Source organism: Sus scrofa, chromosome 2 (genome assembly GCF_000003025.6).
Source record: "Sus scrofa isolate TJ Tabasco breed Duroc chromosome 2, Sscrofa11.1, whole genome shotgun sequence".
Taxonomy (NCBI): Eukaryota; Metazoa; Chordata; class Mammalia; order Artiodactyla; family Suidae; genus Sus; species Sus scrofa.
The window spans coordinates 12,682,891-12,705,322 of record NC_010444.4 but is presented as its reverse complement, the minus strand read 5'-3'; the positions used below and the strand labels follow the sequence as shown (position 1 = coordinate 12,705,322).

The 22,432-nt window shown below is 39.1% G+C and overlaps 2 protein-coding genes across 2 annotated transcripts; one reads left to right on the top strand and one right to left on the bottom strand.

Moving 5' to 3' along the window:
• On the bottom strand, positions 7,175-8,116 carry LOC100620388 (olfactory receptor 5B2-like). Its single transcript, XM_003353856.1, has one exon. It carries the CDS (start codon positions 8,114-8,116, stop codon positions 7,175-7,177), a length of 942 nt encoding a protein of 313 aa, XP_003353904.1.
• LOC100620101 (olfactory receptor 5B2-like) lies at positions 21,464-22,432 on the top strand. The gene has a single exon (XM_013994293.1). The coding sequence runs from the start codon at positions 21,464-21,466 to the stop codon at positions 22,430-22,432; it is 969 nt and encodes a 322-aa protein (XP_013849747.1).

Here is a 22,432-nt window from a genome sequence, read left to right as displayed (position 1 = left end):
GGCAAAAAGACAAAAAAATAAATAAATAAATAAAAATAAAACTAAGTTTAACCCAATTTACAGTCACTCATTGTCTTCATTAGTCCCAATTAAGCATTTGGAGTTTCACAGTGAATTAAGTGAGGAATATGTGCATCATAGATATGGTGGGATGACTGGAGCAGCAGGGGCTGTACAACCAGCAGAGGAAACTCTGAGAGGAAGACATAGCTTCGTGTATAGAGCTGAGGCTCTAGGATGAAGTGCATAGCAGCTCTACCATTTACTACCCAGGAGTCATCCTTACCAAACTCACTTGAATCTCATACTTCCAGCTGAAAAATTAAGATGATAATCAGACCTACTTTATAGCACTACTATGAAAATTAAGTAAGATAATGCATTGGTATTCCCTGGTGGTATAAATGTTAAGGTCTGGTGTGACCAGGTGTGGTCACTGCTGTGGTGAAGGGTTAGGTGATCTCTGGCCCAGGAAACTTCTGCCTGCCAATGGTGCAACCAAAAATCAATCAATCAATCAATCAAAGAATGCATTTAAAAATGGTAAAATGCTGAGTGTTTAGCACAGTCTGATGAGATGTAATATTTTTATGAGGATGGGACGATTGTTTTTATGTTGCTTTGAGAAAAACGAATGGGGATCCGGAGGGCTTCAGAGGGCTTCAAAGTCTTACAACTTTCCCCTTTTATGAAATTTGCCTTTTCTCACACATGAGGCCCACTGAGATTTTCTGTGCTCTCAAGTGTTCCTCAGGCTGTCCTTTCTTCATCCATACAGTTGGCTCCAGAAATCCCATGTGAGCCATTCTTTTCCTTAATTTCTTCCTTGAAATATCTACTTTAGCTAGAAACAGTCCCTTCTCCTTAAACTCATTCTTTCTCTCGTTACTGTCATCTCATAGCAGACTCACAGAGCTCAAGGAAGGAAAGTCCCTTGGTAGGCTCTTTATCCTGAAGATCTGTTTTGGTGGCAAGCAGTATGTTGTAAAACAGTTTATTAGCATCTACTCTCGTGTAGGAATATTTTAAATATTTTTATTTGTAGTTTCACTTTACAAGCCTATCCCAAGAAGGCATTATGTTTGCCAAGTGGAGCACACCTGACCACTTTTAGGGTATATTATGTTCCATAACCAATAGGGGCTTTATGTATAAATGTATGTATGTGCATGTATTGTGTAAGGGAAGTAGTATTATTTAGACTTTATCATTAAGGAAATTAAGGATTTGAGAAGCTGTGTGATGCTCTAAACTTACACAGCTAGGATGAGAAAGAGTCAAGATTCAAGAGTTGAATCTACTTTCAGTCTAAACAAAAGTCTATGCTTTTAGCCATTCAGTCAACATGTGTAGACGTGCCAGTAGCAGTAAGCATGACATGATGAGGAAAAGGTTAGAGTGCAGTTGGGTCTTAATTCATTTTAGACACTTTTGCCACTTAAAGATTATTTATTTTCTTCTTCTTCTTTTTTTTTTTCACCAGTTAGTATTTATTTGTTCTTTACCTCCAACGAGAAGGAAATATCTGGTGAACAAGACGAAATTACCACACAGTGAATCAGAGAATCGTCTATGTATTTTTCTGTTCATATCCTTCAGAAAGCAGTGTGTTTCATGAGTATCAGTAAAATCCCTACTGATGGGAGCTTGATATTTATACCCCAGTCTCACCTCAATATTTTATAAAAACATTAAAATAGTTATTTTGTTCTCTCAAACTCAAAGTAAGTATAGTTGACCCAGCACTTTTGCATGAGTTATACTTCTGACTAAAACATTTATGTAATATGGATGCTTACCTGTCTGCTGGGAGAGAAGGAACCGTCACTTCTGAACAGTGAGTCTGAAATCAGAATATCATCTGTAATTAGAGGAGCTCTCTTCCAGGTAACTGTCATAAGATTCCAAAGTCTCTAATGCAGGAAAAATGGAGGAAAGAATATTAACATGGTTTAATTCCTGAAACTACCATGCATTGTTTCTATCTCCTTACCTCCTCCTTATTTGAGAAAAAATCATAAGATTATCTCTGTTAATCACAAGTCTGTTCTGTATGTCCATGAGTGTGTTTCTGTTTTGCAGATTGGTCGTTTGTGCACATGGAAGGGGGAAGGAAGTGGGATGGATGTAGAATTTGAGGTTGGTAGATATAAACTATTACATTCAGAATAGTTAAGCAATGAGGTTCTATAGTACGGCAATGAGAAATGTATCCAACCTCTTGGGCTAGAACATGATAGAAGATAGTATGTGAAAAATAATGTTTATATATATATGACTGGGTCACTGTGCTGTACAACAGAAATTGGCGCAACACTGCGAATCAACTATACTCTAGTAAAATTACCTCTGTCACATAATTCACAAAGTTGTGTCTACAAGTAACAAATCTCAATACGAGGTTATCAGCTAAAGGCCAATCAGTTCAATTTTTATCTTGGGGTGTTTTCCCTGACTATGGTTACAGGCTCATAGCAAATCCTGGGATAAGGCCTCTGTGTACTAACAAGTATTAATACCCAGATGAATGACTGATCACCAAATGGGTTCAGCATATATCCTGATCCCTTTAAAATGATGTCTCATTGAGTGTTGCTGGGATTTCAAGGCCTAACACTTAGGGACATGGAGGGAATTATAGAGACGTGGAGCTCTCTAGGAATTTCCCATGAGAGCATCTGCAGGTCCTCATCCTACTTTCCTGGGAAAGAAGTAATTTACCCGCCCTGGGGGACCATGCTTATTATTTTCATTACACATACATATTTTTGTACTACCTGCTTTATCTTACTGTTTTTGTCTATTTATAATGAATGTGTAATTTACATACAGTATTATCCAAAATTTTAGCGTATACTTCTAAGAATGTTATCAAATTTATTGTCAAATAAACACTATCACCTGAATAAATACGTATAAACTTCTTTTATAAAACTTTTCTTCTACCCACTGCCCCTGGCAACCAATAAGCCAGTTTGTCCAAATAATTTTGCATTTGCAAGAATATCCTTCACTCTAGGAGTTCCCATTGCAGCTCAGTTGGTTAAGAACTCGACAGTGTCTGTGAGGATGTGGGTTTGATCCCTCACTCCATAAGTTAAAGATCTGGTGTTGCTGTGGCTGTGGCATAGTCCAGCAGCTGCAGCTCTGGTTTGACCCCTAGCCCCAGGAATTTCCATATGCCACAGATGTGGCCATAAATAGAAAAAAAAAAAAAATCCTTAACTGTAATCCTAGAATATGTACTATTTAAGTCTGTAATCTTTCACTTAGCATTTGAAGTCCATCCATATTGCTACTTGTGTCATAGTGGAAGATGGTATTTTTTAATTGCAAAATACTATTCTATTATATGGACATTACAGATTGTCTATCCTATCCCATATTTGAGAAACCATTGTTTATTATAATGTCTAGTGATTGCAAATAAGGCTGATGTAAACATTTACCTAAAGATTTTTGTGTGAACAGATTTTCATGTCCTTTGGCTAAATATCTAGGAGATTGGTTGCTTTGTCATATGGTAGGTTTGTATTTATTCAAATGAAAAACTGCCAAAATATTTTCTAAAGTGCTCAAATATTTTGGTTTCCCACCAGCAATCCATTCAAATTGTTTTTTAGCTTTACCAGCATTTAGTATTTTTTTTTTTTACCTTTAGTCCATTTATTGTGTATTGTATATAATGACAGTATTTAATCTAAGATGGACCACATGAAAAAGTAAACCTCTGAAGAAAGAAGGCTTTGAGAATGCGTATGGGAAACTAAAAGTCATCCCGTAACTTAAAGAGGCATAGAGTATTTGGAGTTGAATATTGTCAGTTCCTGCATGGTTTGTTTTCTTTTGCATTTTGATTAGCTCATATTTGGGTCAAAAACTGCCGGGATCTACTGCAGTCCAACTACAACAAACAGCGCTTTGATCAACCTTTAGAGGCTTCAACCTGGCTGAAGAATTTCGAAATTGCAAATGAACATTTCCTGAGTCAGGTGACTGGACTCCCAGAATTCTGGTGCTGTACAGTCTTTTAAGATCTTATCTTCTTTGTGCCCTTTGTACCAGTAGACTATGGAAAACTAATATTGTAGTTGGGATAAGTTTACCATTTTGTATTTGTTTTGTTTTTTGCTTTTTAGGGCCACACCTGCGGCCTATGGAAGTTCCCAGGCTACAGGTCGAATCGGAGCTGCAGCTGCTGGCCCACACCACAGCCACAGCAACGTGGGATCCAAGCCACATCTGCAACCTATACCCCAGCTCACAGCAACAGTGGATCCCCAACCTACTGAGTGAGGCCAGGAATCGAACCTACATCCTCATGGATATTAGTCAGATTTGTTTGCAGTTTCTACTGAGCTATGATGGGAACTCCCTCTTTTGTTTGTTTTTAAGCTCCAGGCCAGAAATGGGCTAAACAAGGCTTGAAAAAAATAGATTAAAACTAACTCCACACAACCCTAACCTCCTACCTTCTTATCTAGGGATAAGTTCATCCTTAGGCTAAGTGGCCTTTTTGGGTTTTATTTTGTTTTTAGATAAAAGTTCAAGAGAAGTACATCTGGAATAAGTGAGAAAGCACTGAGAGCATTCAGTGTTTTAAAGTTTTTAAATTTAAATTTAATTTTATGTCATTTTTTTCAAAGTTATCAAAATATTATTGACTACATTCATGGTGCTCTATATTACATCATCACGGCTTATTTATTTTACAACCAGATGTTTGTACCTCTAATTCCCTTTACCTCTTTTGCCCCACCTCCATCCCCATCTCTCTGAAAACCCCCAATTTTTTCTCTATACCTGTGAGTTTGTTTTAATGTTGTTCCAATGTTCATTTTGTTTTTAGATTTTGCATATAAGATCATACAGTGTTTGTCTTTTTCTGTTTGACTTAAATCACTTAACATAATATCTTCTAGATACATCTATGTCATTGCAAATGGCAAATTTTTTTTTTTTTTTTGTCTTTTTGCCTTTTCTAGGGCTGCTCCCACAGCATATGGAGGTTCCCAGGCTTGGGGTCTAATCAGAGCTGTAGCCACCAGCCTACGCCACAGCCACAGCAATACCAGATCCGAGCTGCATCTGCGACCTACACCACAGCTCACGGCAATGCCGGATCCTTAACCCACTGAGCAAGGCCAGGGATCGAACCTCATGATTCCTAGTCAGATTTGTTAACCACCAAGCCACGACGGTAACTCCAAAATTTCATTTTTTATGGGTGAGTAATAGTCCAGTGTGTATTTGTTCGTATATCACATATTCTTTGTCTATTCATCTACTGATAAATACTTAGAGTACCTTCATACACTGGCTATTGTAAAGAGTGCTGCAATAAAAATAGATGTGCATATATATTTTTTTGAATTAGTGTTTTTGTTTCCTTCAGATAAATACCCAGAAGTGATATTTTTGGATCATTTGGCAGTTTTATTTTTAATTATTTGAGAAAATGCCACACTGCTTTCCATGGTGGCTACACCAATTTATAACCACACAAATAGTACTATGGTTCCCTTTTCTCCACATCCTCTCCAACCCTTGGTATTTGTTGCCTTTAAAAAAAAAAATTATTGGGGTATAGTTGACTTACTGACTTACACTGTTGTGTTAATTTCAGGTGTCTAGCAAAGTGAATCACTTGTACATATATCCGTTCCTTTTCAGATTCTTTTCCCATCCAGGTCGCTGCACAGCATTGAGTCAATTTCCCTGTGTATATAGAAGATCCCTGTTACTTACCTAGTCCGTATAGAGTAGTGTGCCTATGTCAACCTAACCTCCCAATTTACCCCCCATCTCAGTGTTTCCCCTGTGGTAACTATAAGTTTGCTTTGAAAATCTTTGACTCTGTCTCTGCTTTGTAAGTTCTTTTGTTACCTTTTTGATGATAGACATTCTGACAAGCGTGAGGTGATGTCTCATTGTGGTTTTGATTTGCATTTCCCTGATGATTAGTGATATCGAGCATCTTTTCCTGCGTCTATTGGCCATCTATATGTCTTCTTTGAAAAAAAAGGTCTATTCAAGTCCTCTGCCCATTTTTTAATCTTGTTGTCAGTTTTTTTAGGTTGAGTTGTGTGAGTTCTGTGTATAGTTTTGATATTAATTCCTTATAGGGAGTTCCCTTCGTGGCTCAGCAGAAATGAATCTGACTAGCTTCCATGAGGACACAGGTTCAATTCCTGGCCTTGCTCAGTGGGTTAAGGATCCAGCATTGCCGTGAGCTGTGGTGTAGTTCACAGACATGGCTCAGATCTGGCTGCAGTGCTAGTACCTACAGCTCCGATTTGCCTTCAAGCCAGGGAACCTCCATATGCCATGGTTATAGCCCTAAAAAGAAAAAAGACAAAAAAAAAATCCTTATAGGATATATTGCTTGCAAATATCTTATCGCATTCAATAAGCTGCTTTTTTGTTTTCTAGGTCATTTTCCTCACTATGCAATAATTACTTAAATTAATTTTTAAGAACCAGCCACACTCCATTTACCTCTGGCAAATTTCCCACTCCAATGTGTGTATGCCCACATGGATGTGTACTTGGGCCTTTGTTCATAGGCTAGTTTGTGCCTCTGTTTAACATGCTTTTTGCATTGGCACGTGGTAGAGAAAAAGTAAGAGGAACAGGTGAATAAATCAAATATCATTAATAAGTTTTGACAAGCAGGTTCCCAAATGTCTAATGTTTTTCCTTAGCCCTTCTAATTTGGGTATCATGCTTCTGAATATGTTTTCTTTTTTACTAGATGACAGACTTTCAAAGAGATAAGGTTATTACCTCAAGAATTTAAATGCAGGAGTTCCCATCGTGGCTCAGTGGTTAACAAATCTGACTAGGAACCATGGGGTTGTGGGTTCGATCCCTGACCTTGCTAAGTGGGTTAACGATCCGGCGTTGTGTGAGCTGTGGTGTAGGTCACAGACATGGCTCGGATCCCATGTTGCTGTGGCTCTGGCATAGGCTGGCAGCTACAGCTCTGATTCGACCCCTAGCCTGGGAACCTCCATATGCCATGGGAGCGGCACAAGAAATGGCAAAAAGACACACACACACACACACACACACACACACAAGAATTTAAATGCAATATGGAGCTTAAAAAGTAACTCACTGCATCTGGAAAGTCAGAGAGGAGTTAAACAAGATTATTGTGCATGCAACAGTGTTAAAATCCAAGTCCTACAGAAAAATTTGTCTTAAACACCGTCTTGAATGCACCCTTGACCTCCTTGTTCCTCAGGCTGTAGACCACAGGGTTCAGCATCGGAATGACCATAGTATAGAACACAGAGGCTATTTTGTCCGTGTCCATGGAATGGCTGGAGCTGGGCTGTAAGTACATGAAGATGACTGTTCCATAGAAGATGGAGACAGCAGTGAGGTGGGAAGCACAGGTGGAGAAAGCCTTTTGGTGCCCCTGAGCTGAGTGCATCTTCAAGATGGTTACAAATATGAACAGGTAGGAAATCAGTATAACCACAAGAGCAAGAAAGACATTGAAACTCGATGTAAAAACAAGAACAATCTCACTAATATGTTTAGCAGAGCAAGAAAGAATGAGAACAGCTGGAACATCACAGAAGAAATGATGGACCTCATTGTATTTATGGAAAGAAAGACTGAATATGTTCCCAATATGGAAGGAGGCATTCAGGAAGCCACACACATAGGACCCTATGGCCAGACGTGCACACACACTTGTCGTCATGGTGGTGGTGTAATGTAGAGGTTTGCATACTGCTGCGTAGCGATCATAGGCCATGGAGGCCAAGAGGTAATTTTCCACAGTGGCAAAGGCTACAAAAAAGAACATCTGAGCAGCACATGCATTGTAGGAAATGACCTTATCACCTAAAAGTAACCCGGCCATGGTTTTGGGAGTGACAGATGAGGAGTAGCCCAAGTCCACCAGAGACAGGTTGCTAAGGAAAAAGTACATAGGAGTGTGCAGACGGGCGTCCAAGAGAATCAGCGTGATCATTCCCAGGTTTCCAACCAGAGTGATGAGATAAATGAGAGTAAACACGATGAAGAGGAGCATCTGCAGTTCTGGGGCAGTGGTGAGTCCAAGGAGCATGAACCGTGTCATTCCTGTCCTGTTCTCCATTAATGCTGTTTGGGAATCTTGTAGCGATCAGCAATGAAAAGGAAAAGTGACAAACAAAAAAGAAATTGTAGTGAAATGGAAAGGTATTAAATACCATGAGCATTACTTCATTGATAATTTGTACTTCAAAACTATCTGGATTCAATGCTGAGATTTACATACCAATTTGTGTGTGTGTGTGTGTGTGTCTGTGTGTCTGTGTGTGTGTGTACTTTGGGTAGTATTATTATTTTTATTTTACCTTTAGAGGAATTATAGATTTGGAAAGTTATGTGATATTCTACAATTATATTGTATGAAGACATTTCAAGATTCAAGATTGAAACTCAGTTTCACCCTAATCAAAATTCTGTGTGCTTTTAGCCATTCTACTGTCAGCATATTTTAAAATGCCTGTAATAATAAGGATGAGATTACTGGGGAAAAGTTAAACTGCAGCTTGATTTTGCTAATTCATTTGGTTCCCAGTGCAGTATAAGAATGATCACTTTATGGAGTTCCCTGTTGTGGCTCAGAAGGCTATGAACCCAACCAGTATCCATGAGGATGCAGGTTTGATCCTTGGCCTCACTCAGTGGTTTAAGGATCTGGCATTGCCATGAGCTGTGGTGTATATGGCACACATGGCTGGGATCTGGCGGGTTTGTGGCTGTGGTGTAGGCCAACAGCTGCAGCTCCAACTTGACCCCTAGCCTGGGAACTTCCATATGCCACAAGTGTGGCTGTAAAAGGCAAATAAAAATAAAAGAATGATCACTTTTCATGTATGCTTTTTTATTAACCTCCAGTGAGAGACCAACTGATGGTGAACAAGATGAAATTATCACCTACAGAATCAGAGCAAAATCTATCTTTTTTTAAAATTTCTCTTCATTTGTGAAGCAGAAAAATCCATATCACTATATTCCTTACTAATTGAAGTTTTGACATTTATATTCCAGTCTCAACTTACTATTGTATAAAATTGTTGGTCCAAAACATCTATTTCTGTGGTCAAATAACTCATAGGATCAATAACTTCCCCATTGCCTTTGCATAAATTACACTTTTCACCAACAGTATGTATTGAATATTACCTTGCTCCTTGAAGAGAAGGGACGGTCAATCCAGAATGGTGAGTGTCAAGTGAGAAATTCAGCCATGAAATAGTGCATAAATAATGAGACAGGAGCTATGTTTTAGAGAGTGGTCAAAAGGTTCTAAGCTGTCCAAAGCAGGAAAATATGGAATAAAAACACTCTCAAGGACCGAGAAATCTGGATTTGAATTTCAAATCCATTATTCATTCTTATCGTACCTTTGAGGGAGTCATTTATCTTATGTATAAAATGAATAACATTACTTCTCCCATATAATTTACAGAACTTGTGTCTGTAAATATCAAATAAGTGAACATTTATGCTAGAAAAGAGTTCAGGAAGGAATTATTATTTTTAAGTCACTCAACGCAATTTTATCTTGGGGTGATTTCTTTGGCCATGGTTGTAGGCTCATTGCAGATCCTCAGGTAGAGAGAAAGCCTGTAGGTAATGATAACTGTTAACATTCAGATGAATATATAATGATCAAGGGGCCCAGCATGCAGTCAGGCCCTTCTAAAATGATGCCACATGGAGAGTTGTTGGTATTTCAGGCACTAATGCAAGAGAACCAGGAGTGAATTATAGAGAGATGGGGCTCTCAGGGGATGCCCCCATGAGACCATCCACAGCTCCCCATCCCACCTTCCCAGGAAAAAGCAATTAAACAGCCTATGGGGACCCACCTGCATACATGACTGCATGTATATTTTGGTATTAATTGTTCTTTCCTTTTTTATTTTCTAAATGTATAACTCCAAACCATAAGATCCACACTATTTTCTGTATAGTTCTAAGAATTTAGTCAAATGAATGTAGTCATATAAATACTACTGCAATCAATAAGAATCCTCCCACCATGTAAACAAAACTCGCATTTCTTTATGGTCCACTCTCTCTCCTACACACTGTCCCTGGAAACCACCTAACAGTTTGGGGTATAAAACTTTGCATTTGCCAACATGGTCTTAACTAAAATTCTAGCATATTTGGTCTTTGAGTTTTGCTTCTTTCACTTGGTATAATGCATTTTTAGATTCATGAATGTTGTTAACTTTACTATCAGTGGGTTTTTTTTTTTGAGTAGTGTTTCATTTTATGGATGTTACATCAAGTTGAGAGACATTATGTTAGTTGTAGTGTTAGGGGGTTATGAGTAAAACTGATTTAAACATATGCCTAAAGATTTTCTTCTGTAAACATAGGTTTGGATTCCATTTGGGTAAAAACCTAAGAGGGCTGCTTAGCCATGAAGTAAATATATGTCTCATTGAACAAGAAACTGCCAAACTGTTTTTTGAATTTTCTCTGTTTCTCACCTGCAATGCATCCTGGTATTTCATATCTTTTCCAGCGCTGGGCATTTTAATATTTTAAAAAATTTAAATTGCGCTTATTTTCCTGCTCTTTCATAAAGATGTCTCAAAAATCTCCTCAGAAAGTTTGATTTAAAAAAAAATGATTTGCCTTTATCACTACAATTCTGGTTCAGAAATTTTTTTCTGCAGGAAAAGAAATAGATCCATTCTTCTGTCTGTATATTTGTTCTGGATCAACACTCCCAAAAAGACGCCACACCTTGCTCAGTGCAGCAAGTTTAGTGGATACGAATTTGTTCTATGTACTGAGATAGCCTAGCTACAAAATTCACGTAAGTGATTTAACTCCTTGAGTCTTCAGCTTTGCATTTGTGGAGACAATATCACATAACCCTCATAGAATTGTTAAGATCATCAGAAGACATATATACAGAGTAGAGTGCAATTTCTAGCACATATCAGACAGGGTTAAATAATGCTATTTAGGAGTTCCCGTCTTTGCCCAGTGGTTAATGAATCTGACTAGGAACCACGAGGTTGCGGGTTCGATCCCTGGCCTTACTCAGTGGGTTGAGGATATGGCATTGCTGTGAGCTGTGGTGTAGGTTGCAGAAGCGGCTCGGATCCTACATTGCTGTGGCTCTGACCTAGGCTGGTGGCTACAGCTCCGATTAGACCCCTGGCCTGGGAAAGTCCATTTGCCGCAGGAGCGGCCCAAGAAATGGCAAAAAGACAAATAATAATAATAATAATAATAATAATGCTATTTGATTATTTAGCAAAAATTGAGTCAGCAGGATGTAGTTACTGAATGGTCATTGCCCAATATCCCCTTTAAGCATAAAGGGGTAGAACACCTGGAGGGGGGAATGATAGGGATGGAGTAGACACAGGTGGTTGTAGACGTTCTGATAAAGGATCATAGATAAAAAGGGAAACCTAGGGGACTTGGAGAGATCACTGCACCTTAATCAATTGCTCAAAAAAACCCGTCGGAAGAAGGCAGGTTTGCTTGACTAGTGGAGCCGCGAGAATTGCCACAGGTCTTTGGGTGGGGATGGGATGAGGCCTGCATTCAGATTCAGACCGAGGGAGGGAGTTTGAGGACCGCCCTTCTGCTGATTTGAATACACACCTTACCTGAGACCAAGGAGGAGATAGTAAGGAAGAGGCGGTCTGGTGGTCTTTCTGACGCCTGCTCCCCTGGGGTGATACAATCAACTCTTTAACTGTTATTTATTTTTTAAAGTTTTATTGAAGTGGAGTTGATTTACGAGGGTGTGATTATTTCTGCTGTGCAACAAAGTGACTCAGTTCAATCAACTACCTTAAATACGCTCAAAACTTTTAAGAAAATTTGAATAAAGAAAAGAATCTGGAAGTTCCGTTGCGGTGCAGTGGGTTAAGGATCTTGCATTGTCACTATAATGGCTCTGGTCACTGCTACGGCATGGGTTCGATCCCTGGCCTGGGAACTTCCACATGCCACTGGTGTGGCCAAAAAAAAAAAAAAGGAAAACAAAAAAAGAAAGAAAAAAGAAATAGAAGAAATAAAATTGTATTTCTTTTTTTAAAAAAAGGAAACTGGGGAATTATTTTTTCAATAACAAAAGACCATCAGTAAAAAGATATAAACTATAAATAGAACCAGATAGATCTGAAGTTAAAAAATACAAGTTAAATAAAATATTATCTTGAGTTTTTCAGCAGTCATTTGAACAGAGAAAAGAAGTAATGAGTCAATTTGAAGATAATTCAGTAAATGTAATCATTGATAGGAGCATAAATTTAAAAAAACAAACAAAAATTTAAAAGGGCTGAAGAAACCCGTTGGACTCTATCAGTAATGCCAAGATATACATAAAGAGAATACCAAAATGAGAGCAGAGAGAAAGAAAAGGACAGAAAGAATATTGTAAGAAAATTTACATATATGTGGGAATTAAAGAACATGTTCTTATGCAACCAGCGGGTTAAAGAAGGAAGCAGAAGATAAATAGAAAATACACTAAGACAAATAAAAATAAAAACACTGCATATTGACAGTTCCCGTTGTGGCACAGTGGTTAATGAATCCGACTAGGAACCATGAGGTTGAGGGTTCGATCCTTGGCCTTGCTCAGTGGGTGAAGGATCAGGCGTTGCTGTGAGCTGTGGTGTAGGTTGCAGACGCGGCTCGGATCCTGCGTTGCTGTGGCTCTGGCGTAGGCTGGCAGCTACAGCTCCAATCAGACCCCTAGCCTGGGAGCCTCCATATGCTGTGGGAAGTGGCCCTAGAAAAGGCAAAAAGACAAAAACAAAAAAACAAAAAAAACCATTGCATATTGAATATTGAACACTTAACAAAACTAGTGCCCATAGAGGTTTTTACAGCTGTATATAACTATATCTATATCTATCTACACACACACACACACACACACACACACACATATATTGGGCCATACCCACAACATATGGAGATCCCCAGGCTAGGGGTTGAATCGGAGCTGTAGCCACTGGCTTGCACCACAGCCACAGCAACACCAGATCCTAGCCACATCTGTGACCTACACCACAGCTCACAGCAATGCCAGATCCTTAACCCATTGAGCAAGGCCAGGGATGGAATCTATGCACGCACATGTGTTGTCATTGTAGTGGAGTAATGCAGTTTACACACTGCTGCATAGCGGTGTGGAAAGTAACATAATGTCTTCTCTATGGAAGGAAATCTTGGTTACTCCATTTTGCTGAACCGCCTTTCTGCGATGCCCCTCCTCTTTCCCTCTTCTCCCAGTAACAATTTGTTTCAAATTAGCCAACTGGGAAGAACGTGCACCCTGACTGGACCTATGGGAAGGGACAGATAAGTCTCCTGCGTTAGGGATAAATAGGGGAGGGTCCTTTGTTTGGTGTGCGTGCTTTTTGGAGTGCCTGCGCCCTTCTGCAGAAGTAAAGAGTCTTGTCGAGATCTCCCTGTTTTCATGTGTCTCATTTTTCGACACTGACAATCTGAGCCACGTCCCCAACAGTGGTCATAGGCAGTTGAGGCTAAGAGGAAATTTTCCACACTGACAAAAACTGCAAAAAAGAACATCTGAGCAGCACATGCGTTGTAGGAGATGACTTTATCTCCTCTAAGGAAACCAGCCATCACTTTAGGTGTGGCTGCTGAAGAATAAGCAAAGTCCACCAAAGACAGGTTAATGATGAAAAAGTACATTGGCGTGTGGACACGGGGGTCCAGCAAGATCAACGTGATCACCTCCAGGTTTCCAAAAGCACTGGTAGAGTAAATGAGGGTTAACACAATAAAGAGGGGAATCTGAAGCTTTGGGGTATTGGTTAGACATATCAGAATGAAACCCATCACCTCTGTACCCTTCTCCATGGGAATTAATAAATATCCTGTTGGGATGAGAAAGCAAGGAACATTTGGTAAACAGTAAAGAGGTTTCACTTAAATTCAAATATAGAAAAATCTTGCTTATTTTACCATAACTGTATGGCAATAAATTATCCTTCATGAGTCTCTGATCTGAAGCATAGATTTGAATGCAAAAACCTAGTAAATATATTATCTTAGAGTTACATACCACTGAAGCTGAAAAATCCATACAGATCACATAGCCAACTTACCACTTGTGCAAATGGATAAACCAAGGTGCAGAAACAGGTTATGATATGCCAAGATGAGTTCAGCAGGTGAGGGCTGAAGAACAGGTGCTGTGAAACTTAAGAAAAAAAGTTAAAAAAGACACAGAGACATTTATCTTAAAGGTGGGAACTGGGGGACACAAGGCCTCAGAGACCAAGAGCGCTGCCTCAAGAAACCACACTGCTTTTATTGTGCTCTTCAGAATTATGTCAAGTGAGGAGGGGGTTATAGATGCAGCATATAGTTTTTTGTTTTTTTTTTGATTATTTTAAAAGTTCTTTTATTATTTTAAAAGTCACATAGCTGGTAGATGGTTAAGCTTTTACTCTGACCTTTAGGCATTTAACAATCATTAGCATTTGAGGAAGCTTGGCATTAACTATCTATGCATAGCATCTAGAAAATCAACCCAGAGGCATGCCTAGGTTTGCACCTCAGCTCTCCTTGCTGATGCATATTCTGCTAACAACAGCGCATAAACCACTTGGGGCCAAGAGGTTCCCCTTTCTCTTATTTTAACAGGACATATCATGCTGTGCCAATGCCCTGCCTATCTGCACAGGTCCTGCATGCCTAGACCAATGCATTATGTCCTCATTCAGCTGACCTTAAGAATAATTTATGCCTTTAGGTCTTTGTTCTTAAGCTTAAGTCATTGACCAGCACTGTGACTGTGTTTCAAGCAGGAATGTGGGATAAAGCAAAGTAGGACAAGATGGAGTTTTCAGCAGAGAAAATAGAAGCAAAGAGGGTAAGAAAAATATTGTAGAAACATGTCTCCCAACAATGATTTATCTAAGAGGTTATGATATATCTTTGTCATATTTGTCATAAATACACCTTCTAAGTCAGATCGCATGAGTAAATTAGCATCTTCAATTTATACAGTGCTCATTCCAAGTACACAATTATGTTTAATGTGTTTAAAAATGCTTAATCCTCTCAACACTCCTGCAAAAGTTTTTTTGTGCACATTTAAACAAATAATCAACTGACAGCATCAAGCTTTGGACTAAGGCAGAGCTTGGGCTCCGTAAAGTGGTAAACATACATTAACAAAGTAGACTCATCATTTACTCTCTGGGAAACATTATTCCTAAAATAATGTTCCTTTTTTTTTTTTTTAAGCATTATGTGTTTGTGTACAGCACAGGGAACTGTATCCAATCTCTTGGGAGAGAAAATGTTGGAAGATAGTATGAGAAAAAGAATGCATATATATGTGTAACTGGGTCACTATGCAATATAGCAGAAATTGGCACAAAATTGTAAATAAACTATAATAAAAAATACATTAAAATTTGAGAGGTCCCTTAGAGATTCAGTGGTAACAAACCCAAATACTATCCTTGAGGACGCGGGTTTGATCCGTGGACTTGCTCAGTGGGTTAGAGGATCTGTTGCCATGAGCTGTGGTGTAGGTCACAGATGCGGCTTGGATCCTGTGTTGCTGTAGCTGTGGCGTAGGCCAGCAGCTACAGCTCTGATTTGACCCCTAGCCAGGGAACCTCCATATGCCACAGGTGTGGCCCTAAAAAGCAAAAAAAAAAAAAAAAAATTTCACTACTGGAATACAATCAACTTTCCTTATCTGTCAGTTCCATACCCACATCCACAGATTCAATTACTGTGGATTGAAAATATTAAATATATATGTATACACATATGTATTTATGTGTATATGTACATATGTATTTGTATATAAATATATATAAACAGATATATATAACAGAAATTTCAAAAAAAAAAAACCTTGAATTTGCCACCCACCAGCAACTATTTACATAATGTTTACATTGTATTAAGGGTTGTAAGTAATCCAGAAATGATTTAGATTGTCCAGAAGAATGTGCAGAGGCTATATGCAAATATTACGCCATTTTATATGGACATCCATGGATTTTGGTATCCATAGGCTATGCCAGGAACCAACCCCCACAGATACCGAGGGACGAATGTATTATGGGTTGAATTCTGTCCCTCAAAAATGTATTTGTTGAGGTCCTAGCACACAGTACTTTGGAATGTAATCTTACCTGGAAAAGGGTCATTGCAGATGTAGTTAGTTAGGATAATGTCATATTGCAGTAAGCTGGGCCCCAAATCCAATATGACTCATGTCCTTATAAAAAGGGAATATTTGGACACATCTGCCCAAGGAAGAACATCATGTGAAGATGAAGATAGAGATCAGCGTGATGCAGCAGATCAAGAAAGGGCAAAGGTTGCCAGCAAACCACCCAGCAGCTCAGGGACAGACGTGAAACAAATCCTCCCTTACAGAATTCATAAGGAACCAACAGAACCAACCCCGCCAACACCTTTATCTCAAATTTCAACCGACAAAAATGTGAGACAATAAATTTCTGTAGTTTAAGCCACCCATGGTAGTCTTAGGAAATTAATATAGGTAGTGATGTGGCTTGATCTCCAATACACCATGCTAAGAGAAAGAATCCAGACTCAAAGGCTATACACATTACCATTCTATTTATACGGCATTCTTAACGGAGGTAAAATTACATGAACAAAAAGAGTTAAGTGGCATTGTTTTGTTCTTTTTTATGGCTGAGTAGTATTCCATTGTGCATGTTACCACATCTTCTTAATCCATTCTTCTGTCAATGGATATTTAGGTTGTTTCCATGTCGTGGCTATTGTGAATAGTGCTGCAAAGAACATAGGGGTGCATGTATATTTTTGAATGAAAGTTTTGTCAGGATAGATGCCAAATAATGTGATTACTGGATTGTATGGTAATTCTATATTTGACTTTCTGAGGATCCTCCGTACTATTTTTCATACAAAATAATGCCATTTGCAGCAACATGGATGCAACCAGAGATTCTCATACTAAGTGAAATAAGTCAGAAAAAGAAAGACAAATAACGTATGATATCACTTATAAGTAGAATCTAAAATATGGCACAAGTGAACTTATCTACAAAATGGAAACAGACTCACAGATATAGAGAACAGACCTGTAGTTACCAGGGAGGAGGGGGGAGAAAGTAGGATGCATCAGGAGTTTGGGGTTAGTAGATGCAAACTATTACATTTAGAATGGATAAACAATGAGGTCCTATGATACAGCACAGGAAAATAAATCCAGTCGCTCTGACCATGATGGAAGATTAGGAAAAAAAATTGTGTATAAATGTATGACAGGTTCACTATGCTGTACAGCAAAAATTGAAAATAGTATATCAACTCTACTCTAAAAAAAAAAAAAAAAAAAAAAAAAAAGGGAGTTCCGTAGTGGCTCAGTAGTTAACGAATCCAACTAGGAACCATGAGGTTGCGGGTTCGATCCCTGGCCTTGCTCAGTGGGTAAAGGATCCGGTGTTGCCGTGAGCTGTGGTGTAGGTCGCAGGCACAGCTTGGATCCTGCCTTGCTGTGGCTGTGGAGTAGGCCCGTAGCTACAGCTCTGATTAGACCCCTAGCCTGGGAACCTCCATATGGCGCCAGAGTGGCACTAGAAAAGGCAAGAAGACAAAAAAAAAAAATTTAAGTGGTTGCCAGGGGCAGTGTGTGGGAAAAAGTGTTGATCACAAAGAAGCCTGGAGTTGTTTAGATGATGGAATCTTCTATATAATTGTTGTCATGGTTACCCAGCTGTACAAATTTGACCAAACCCTTAGAATTATACACAAAAAAAACTAAAAACACTATGAATGTCAGTTTTCTGTAAACTATATTTTAATTAGAAAATAGGAAAAAAAAAATGTAATATGCTAATGTATGCACTCTCAACGTGTCCAGCTAGATCTCACAAGCAATTTTGCCTTTTTATTTTTTTTGGGCTTTTCAGGGCTGCACCACTGGCAATATGGAGGTTCCCAGGCTAGGGGTCTAATTAGAGATGTAGCCACTGGCCTACACCACAGCCACAGCAACACGGGATCCAAGGCGCATCTACGACCCACACCACAGCTCAGAGCAATGCCGGATCCTTAACCCACTGAGGGAGGCCAGGGATCAAACCTGCAACCTCATGGTTCCTAGTTGGATTTGTTTCCACCGTGCCATGATGGCAACTCCCCACATGCAATTTAACTCTTTCTTCCCTAAGAATGTGGGGTGACGGATGCCTTCACAGGGAAGAGCCCCAGAGAATTAGGTGTTTCTACAACTTCTTTCTGATTCCCATGAGCTAGCCTCTGAAATCCCAGTATGACCCAATGTTACGTCATCTTAGGGGGACCAGACTCTTCCCTGAGCCCCTTTGGCCATCATTTATTCACCTGAGTGACAATATTGGTAAGTACAACTACTTACAATCCACCCTGAGGATTTTCTATGACCCTGCAATCATGGCCAATGAAAATTTCTCAAGATAAAAATTATATTTGTTGACTTTAAAATGATAACCTCCCAGCAAGGTGTTTTACAGAGCTTCTCTCATTTGCTAATCACAGGCACAATTCCGTGAAATACATGGAAGCGGTAATTTCATTATTATTTTTCAAATTAGGAGAAGACAAAAGACTCCTCCAAGAGCACAGTCAGAATTAGTGGAGGATTCTGGACTATTACCTGGGTTTCTAACTCCATGTTGGATTCTTTCCTCCATTTTTACCTGTCTTAGGGTCTTGGGATCTTTTGACCAGTATCTGACAGAGAATATCTTTGAGGGTATACATGCATTGATCCATGGCTATGTGTCTGGTTCCAGACTCTCTTTAGGATTGACTGTCTCTTGTTTTTCTACAGGAAGGTAAGCTTCTAGTCCTTATACATCTTTAGTGAGAAGTGTAATTCATGCAAGCATCTGTGGGACAGCTTTACCTACTATGAATTCTTTGAGCACAAAAATAGATATTTTGAACGTTTTCTTTCCTAAAACAGTGAGTTGAGGCTGGGGTTTAAATGTCAAACTTTCATATATAGGGAGTTAGTGATAATTATGGAACATTATCATGCTGCTTTCCTAAAAAGATTAGCAAAAAAGAAAAAAAAACAACAGTTAAGAGATGCTTTTATTAAGTCCCAATTTCATTTTATTTAATGTGTCTGGTCCTCTTGTTGGAAGCTAAAAGTAAATTGAAATAAAAATAATAAATACCAAAAGAGAGTGAAACAATCCTTTAAACCACAAAGGTTAAAATTGAATCAGCAAGACAGTGACTCCATGCAGTCTTTGCTCCATAATCTCATCCTCATTATGAATAGCACATTTACAAATGTTGATGGTGAGGTGGCTAAAAGTGCAGGCTTTTGATTTGGTCATAGCTATTTTAATTGCGAATCCTAAATTTTCCTTATACTACCTGTGTAACTGTAGACTTTTATATAGTTTCCCAAATCCTCAATTTCTTAATGGTAAAATGTGAATACCAATGCTATATCCAGAGCTCCTGTCATGGCACAGTGGAAAGAAATCCGACTAGGAAGCATGAGGTTGCCGGTTCAATCCCTGGCCTTGCTCAGTGGGTTAAGGATCTGGCTTTGCCATAAGTTGTGGTGTAGGTTGCAGACATGGCTCGGATCTGGCATTGCAGTGGCTGTGGTGCAGACCGGCAGCTATATCTCTGATTAGACCCCTAGCCTGGGAACCTCCATACACCGTGGGTGCAGCCCTAAAAAGACAAAAGACAAAAAAAATGCTATATCCCATATAACATTACTGAGGATTAAATGAAACGATTGTACATTTATATACACATATAAACACATGAATAAATATACAGGCACAAATGCATACACATTAATAAATGCATATAGCTCTTTTTATTGTTTGTATAACATACTATATTCTAAAAGTGGCTATGATTGTCAAGCATTGGTAAACATAATGATTTCAGGTGTTGGGCTTATATAGTGATGATGAGAAAGAATTAGGAATACAATGGCAGAAAATAATGACAGATATCTTTCTAAAAGACTCAACGTCAAGTGAAGAAGATTTAAAGCACTATTCCTACACAAGAACATCTTCATATTAAAAAACTCAAACATGGGGCTCGTCACCAAGGCAGACCTGCGGGCTAAAAGCTGCCCACAAACTAGGAACTGTCAATCCCTGATCTCTGTGCTTTGACTCTGAGAAGATGGTGATGAGAGAAAGAATGAGTTTAGGAAAGGAGACTCCCCTATATAAAACATGGATTTTAAGGAAGAAACTGAGGAAAAGCATGGCTCCCCTGGGATGACTAGAGCAGCCACCCATGCAGACAGAAACACTGGAGGATACGAGAACTCTCAGGGGACCAAGCCTGTGAGAAAAGGCAAACTGAAGAGTGAGGCTACAGGACTAAAAAAACCATCCACCCTCGAGCCTTGCTTTCACTGCCCACCTTTCTCAGACATAGAGGCTATCATTTCATAGTAATACTAATATTACATCTAACATAAATATCCAACATGTTAACCTTTGTTTTTATACATTTTATCTTATTCAATGCTTCCAAAAATACCATGAATCAGATCTCATTACTATTTTCTTTTCATTGATGAAGAAAATCAGGTTCAGGGGAGTTGGGTCAGGATCAGTGATTCCCAGCCCAAGATTTATGCTTGATGCTATGCCCGTGAGACCTCACCCCACGGCCCAAGGTTTATGCTTGATGCTATGCCTGCCCCTCAGCAGCCCCTACCGCTCCAGGTATCCTAACACAGGCACTAGGCACATACCTCTCAGCTTCTCTCTGAAACTCCAAATGCCAAGTTTAGATCATTAGAGACACAGAGTAATTGTAAATTGAATGAAATTCAATTTGACTTAAACTCATTTAAGACCAGTGGACTTGGGAGTCGCTCTATCTATGTACAAACATTGCTTTAGCAAGGATAATTTTGTAAACGTAAACACATTATTCAACCTCTGTGCTTCATAAGATAAATGACATTAACAATTAATTGATCTCATAGGGTTGTTGAGAGGAACAAACACATATATATGTAAAGTGTCCAGAGCAATGCCTGGCACATGAGCAATTTAGAGCTAAGCATTTACTAGGCTGAGAAAAACTGAATTGACAGGCATGTTCATTCAAGACAGTTCATCGTAATCAAGGCATTACATTTTCTACATCTCAGTTCACAAATTTACAAAATTTAAAAAGATAGGAAATGATCCATGAATATCTTTCAGTTTCTACAGTGTGAAATTCTACAGATATTTTGTGCCTTGAATTTTAGTCAGTGCTTTAGGTGTGGAGAATCCTGAAGCTCAAATTACTCTAGAAATGAAATAGTATATACATGCACACGGTACAGAATTAATTTCACTTCAATCTCCCATCTATTATCATTCTATTCTTTATTTCTCATTGCTACAGGAAATACTGTGATTCCCAAACTACATCCATGGAGAACTATACAGAAGTAACTGAATTCGTCCTTCTGGGACTCACCAATGCCCCAGAGCTGCAGGTTCCACTCTTCATCATGTTCACTCTCATTTATCTCGTCAGTGTGGCTGGAAACCTGGGGATGATGGTTTTGATTCTCATGGACTCTCGTCTCCACATTCCCATGTACTTTTTCCTTAGTCACCTCTCTCTGGCGGACTTTTGTTATTCCACAGCTGTCACACCCAAGGTGATAGCTGGGCTCCTCACAGGAGACAGTGTCATCTCCTACAATGCATGCGCTGCTCAGATGTTCTTTTTTGCAGTATTTGTCACTGTGGAAAGTTACCTCTTGGCCTCCATGGCCTATGACCGCTATGCAGCTGTGTGCAGACCCCTCTATTACACCACCACCATGACGACAAGTGTGTGTGCTCGTCTGGGTATAGGTTCCTACTTCTGTAGCCTCTTGAATGCCTCCATCCACACTGGAAATACATTCAGGCTCTACTTCTGTAAGTCCAATGTGGTTGACCACTTTTTCTGTGATATTCCAGCAGTCATGGCTCTCTCTTGCTCCGATAAGCAAAGCAGTGAGCTGATTCTTATTGTTGTGGCAAGTTTCAACATCTTTTTTGCCTTCCTGGTTATCTTGCTTTCCTATCTGTTCATATTTTTTACCATACTGAAGATGCACTCAATAGAGGGATACCTGAAGGCTTTATCCACCTGTGCTTCTCACCTCACTTCCGTCACTATCTTCTATGGGACAGCCATGTTTATGTACTTACAGCCCAGCTCTAGCCATTCCATGGACACAGACAAAATTGCATCTGTGTTCTATACCATAATTATCCCCATGCTAAACCCCCTGGTCTACAGTTTGAGGAATAAGGAGGTCAAAAATGCTTTCAAGAAGTTGGTTGATAAAGCAAAATTGTCTCTAAGCTTCACCTTTAAGGTTGTAGGATCCAAAATGAGCTAG